Here is a 4,462-nt window from a genome sequence, read left to right as displayed (position 1 = left end):
GCTGAACTCAATGCACGTGCTGTCCTCGCGGCACTGGAACTTGGCAGGGCACACTGTGCCAGAGGGAAGAGCCCGGGAATCAGGAAAGGAAGACAAGGCATCAGGTGTGAGGTCAGGGTCCTGAGTGCACCAGTAGAATCTGCAACCTCTTCCCCCGTCTCATAAGGTGTGCTTGAGATCAGCTCTTGCGTAGTGCAGCTGCACAATCACTGCCTGATCTAGGTTGTAGGTGCTCCCGCACGCTTTGCTCATGCTGACTTAACTTTCCTTGACTGCTTGGCTTGGCCTTTGATCTACATCATCACTATGTGCTTGACTTGAGGTCACCAATGCCTGGTTGCCCCCAGGTTGCCATCACCAGACCTGGTCTGCTTGCCTTATTCAGGTCTGCAGGTCTGCATCCTGTCTGGTGAGGTCACTGTTCCTCCTGCCTTGCTGTCACCCTCAGCTCATTAATCACCTTCCCCTACAGAGCAGCTGCTCCCCTTGCTCTCTGATAAATAAGCCCTGAACTATGTCCCTGAGCTCCACTAGCTGCTCAGGATGGATATGGACCTAAGGTGCTTACCCATCACAGAGACTTCTGATTATACATTTTTATAGCAGGAACTCATCCTGTGTTTGTGTGTATCTATATGCAGCACCCAGCATGATGGGCCAATATCTCTTAGGCATTTTCTGACTGCAATAATTAGAATTTCTTCAATAATTAGTGTGAGGCTTCTAGATGACTAAAGACACATGAAGGTCTGAGGCAATGCAGACATTGATTTTAGAGACAGACATGGATTGAATAAGCAACAATGGCAAGAGTACAAAAAAAGAAGGAAATCCTGATGTTTCTATTTTCTTTTTCAAATACAAAGGGATGTTTGAAAACATCAAGAAGCAATTTTTTTTTTTTTCATTCTTGTTCTGTGTTGAACTGTGGAACTGAATGACACAAGATATCCCTGGGGCCAAGAAGCTAAGAGGATTCAGGAAAGGATTAGATATTCATAAGGATGCATATGTACCCATGTCTGCATGTGGGAAGCAAGAAATCCCTGATGTCAGACAGCTGGGTGATGGGGCAGAGTGCACCATCAGCAAGACTGCAGACAACACAAAACCCAACCTCTGTAATCCTGTGAGTACTCTCACATTTCCAGCACTGAGTTAAAACTTCCTTGAGAAAGATTTCTCCTTCCCTTTACTTGAGATTTTTCTGTACCTCCAAGTCTTTCAGAATTGGCCACTGTCTCCAGTGGTTCAGAGATCTTTCTGTCTGTGAAAAAACAGCTGTAGGGGGCAACTAACGAAAAACTAGTGGTGGCAACAATGTGATGAGCCCCGCACTCACAGCAGGGATGGGAGAACAGATGAAATAGATGTCATGCCTGAGCCTTAATAACCATTCCTATAAGAATGGGGTTTTGCAGGAGTCCTGGGATGCCAGGGATGGCTGCCTGCACCCGCGCTAACTGCTCTGGGCATGAAGATCTGATGGCTCATCAAAGACTTGGATGCTCCCAAACTGGGGCACAATATATGGGTGAGAATCTGTACAGACCAAGTGTCACAAATAGACTGGGGGAAAGGGGACAGAGCAGGGCAGCAGGTGGGCTTGGGGAGATGCTGGCAGGGTGGGAGGGTGGGCAGGGGGATGCTGAGTGGTGTGACAGCAGAGGGGGCTGCAAGGCCAGGGCTGAGCCTGGTTGTCTGGCCTGAGTGGGGGGAAAGCAGGACAAGGTGGGGGACAACTTTGGCAAGGGGCTTTTTTCAGGCTGCATTGGAGCTCCTGGTTCATGGGTACTAAGGGGTTCTCCCACAAAGACTGTGCTGTGCACAGGTGCAAGAATTGTTGCTGCTTCTTCCAGAGCAGGCTGAAACCATACAGCAGTGAGATGACACCTTTAAGAACGCAGAAATTTAAGTTCCTGGAAGGGAGATACAAGGCTGTACCTCGGCCAGATGAATCCTTTGAATCTCTTCCTACCTTTGAAGGAGAAAGGGGCCATGTCCAGCTTGACACCAAGGATCATCAGGGGGCAGATATCACTCACCACAGTTCCTCTCATCCAGGCCATTGGGACAATCTTTGATCCCATCACAGGCTGGGACGCACAAGCCGTTCACCGAACACAGGAACTCCCCGGGACAGGCTGCAAAACCACCAGCGAGTAGTTAGTCCCCAGTGACTGGAAACCTCCTCGCAGCAGAGAACTGTGGCTTGAAAGTGGAGCGTGGGGCTGCACACCTTCCTGACTGCACGTGTGCTGCAGCTCCCCAAAATCTGCCCCATCATCTGCCCTGAACCAGGCTATGCACTAGGGGAAGGGAGGCTATTTCCTCTGCTGCTTCTTGTATCCGTGGGCAAGAGCCCAGACAAGTACACTCCTGGTGTGCTCTACCTCTGGTTTAGTGCTGCTTCATGTCTCCTGAATGCTGCAGGAAAGCTGAAACAGGTTCTTTGGAGCTGTTACTAAAACTTGGTCAGAGTCATGAAGGGGTTGGTGTTAGACATGTTGGCAGGGGCACTCATTCAGAAACTGGTATGTGTTACAGGAGCCCTTTGGGAGGGAGATGGAGAAACCTTGGAAAGAGAGACCGTGGGCGTGCATTTGCATACGTGTGTATGTGTATTTGTGTGCGGTTTTATTTGTCTCTCACTCACTTGGATTCCAACATGAGCAGAAAACAGGTCTGTCTAAGAGCCCTTATAAATGAAATAAAAGTTGCTTCAAGCCAGAGATGGTCTCTCATTGAATTCCCAAGGCCAGTCCACGATGAAGGCATGGATGGTGAGACTACAGATAACTCTGACCTTGGGTTTTGGCACATGGATGCTCTGGCAACACGAGGCAGGGCCACATGTGCAGAAGCAGCTTCGCCCAGAAATGCCTCTTCCTTTTGGGAAATTAGTGGTGTGTGCATCACTGATTTGTGAGCATGTGCCTGAAGGACAGATGGCACCCAGGGCTCATGGGATGCTTCTTGCATTTCTCCTCACACAAACCAAGTGCACAGAGGCTGCTGGTAGCCACCACCCCACTAAGGAACAGGGAGGAGCCAAAACTTACGGTCAGATTGGTTGTACAGGCTGTAAGCTGCCTGTACGCCAGGGCCAGTTAAGGAGATCTGTGAGGTGAAGGTGATAGTGATGTCTGTGGAGGACATGACCGGGATTCGCTCTGCGTAGGCTTGCAGGGTCCTCAGGCCACACAACCTGAGGAGCAAACACAGGCAGGATGTCCTGGGCAGGGAGGGAGAAGATCACAAAGTGGGACAAGGTGGTTCAGTGGAGCTGGGGTGGGAAGGGGGCCACACAGACTGAGTGGGGGGGTGGAGCCAGGAAGGCAGAACACCTCCAATATGGCACGAGATACAGAGTCTGGAGTGACCCTACTGTCTTTGGACATTTCCACTTTCTGGGCAAGCACTGAATTCAAGCCACACAAAGCAATTAGGTTCTTACATTTATCTTCCTGAATAACCAATGTTGTTGAAACTATGGCTCTGACAGTTTAAGAGAGGAAGCAGGGAGAGAAGAAGCAGAAGTCTTAAGCCAGGGGAACAGAGCTGCTGGATCAGATCCTTCAGAGGAAAAGATGTTACCTGCACAAGAGCAGTGGAGAGGAAGTTAATGAGATGAGCTGGGAGAAGTTTTGGAGGGAAAGGGACAGTTTTGCAGTAAGTAGAAGGAAAAACAAAACCCATAGGTCCATCTGCCTCAGAGCATGCTTTGAGGAGATGGGAGCACAGCAGCTCTTGGTCCTTTGCACCTGGGCAGAAGTAGGCAGCAGTCCCAGCTAATTTTGAGCAGTTCTGCAGAGGGAAGTGGCTGTAGGATATGAAGCTAGGTAGAAGATCTGTATGGAGGTGGAAGCAGGGCAATGACACACACAGATAATATTGCAGAGGTGGTGACAGGCAGATTTGCAAACACAGGAGGCGTGGGAGGACACCAAGGTTACACACAGGAGAAAGCTTGGAAGCCTGATGCAAACAGCAAGACAGAGAAGGCAGGTGGGTAGCTCAAAGCAAATCTATAAGAAATGTGCTCACCAGGGAGCCTGTGAACAAGAGAAACTGAAAAAGAAGTAGAAAAGCAAGAGGCATCAGCACAAACAGTGGCCAGTGGGTGTGGTGATGGGCTCTGCTTCCTCAGACCTGGTGGCTGAAGTGATCAGGGAACCTGCAGAGATTTAATCTCAGTTTAATCCCCGGTGGGAAGTGAGAGAAAGAAACCAGGACCCCAGCACACACCTTCTGTTCTGAATTACCCACTGGCCTTGGGTACAGGGCAGGTCATTCTTCTGTCTGTTGAGCGCGTAGGCGTCAAACCACAGGGTGACCCCGTAGTCAAGGGATGGGACCTGCAGGCAAGGCAAGGGGGTCCAGAGCAGAGTGTAGAGGGCTCCTATGAGTGCTGCAGCCTGCTCCATATGACAGGAATGAGCAGGGTAGGTGTGAGGGAAAG

General features: G+C 50.1%; 1 protein-coding gene across 1 annotated transcript in view; it reads right to left on the bottom strand.

The window, feature by feature from the left end:
- The window catches only part of TMPRSS6 (transmembrane protease, serine 6), a 17,341-nt gene that overhangs the window by 5,373 nt on the left and 7,506 nt on the right, over positions 1 to 4,462 (bottom strand). Inside the window, exons 9-12 of the mRNA XM_010005749.1 lie at positions 4,249 to 4,358; positions 3,063 to 3,208; positions 2,046 to 2,144; positions 7 to 53 (exon numbers count right to left, since the gene is read on the bottom strand). Coding sequence (XP_010004051.1) covers positions 7 to 53; positions 2,046 to 2,144; positions 3,063 to 3,208; positions 4,249 to 4,358 — 402 coding nt within the window. The remainder of the gene's footprint in view (positions 1 to 6; positions 54 to 2,045; positions 2,145 to 3,062; positions 3,209 to 4,248; positions 4,359 to 4,462) is intronic.

The sequence above is a fragment of the Chaetura pelagica genome, unplaced genomic scaffold (assembly GCF_000747805.2).
Source record: "Chaetura pelagica isolate M959 unplaced genomic scaffold, ChaPel_1.0 scaffold79, whole genome shotgun sequence".
NCBI classification, from domain to species: Eukaryota; Metazoa; Chordata; class Aves; order Apodiformes; family Apodidae; genus Chaetura; species Chaetura pelagica.
This window is presented reverse-complemented; position numbering and strand designations above follow the sequence as displayed.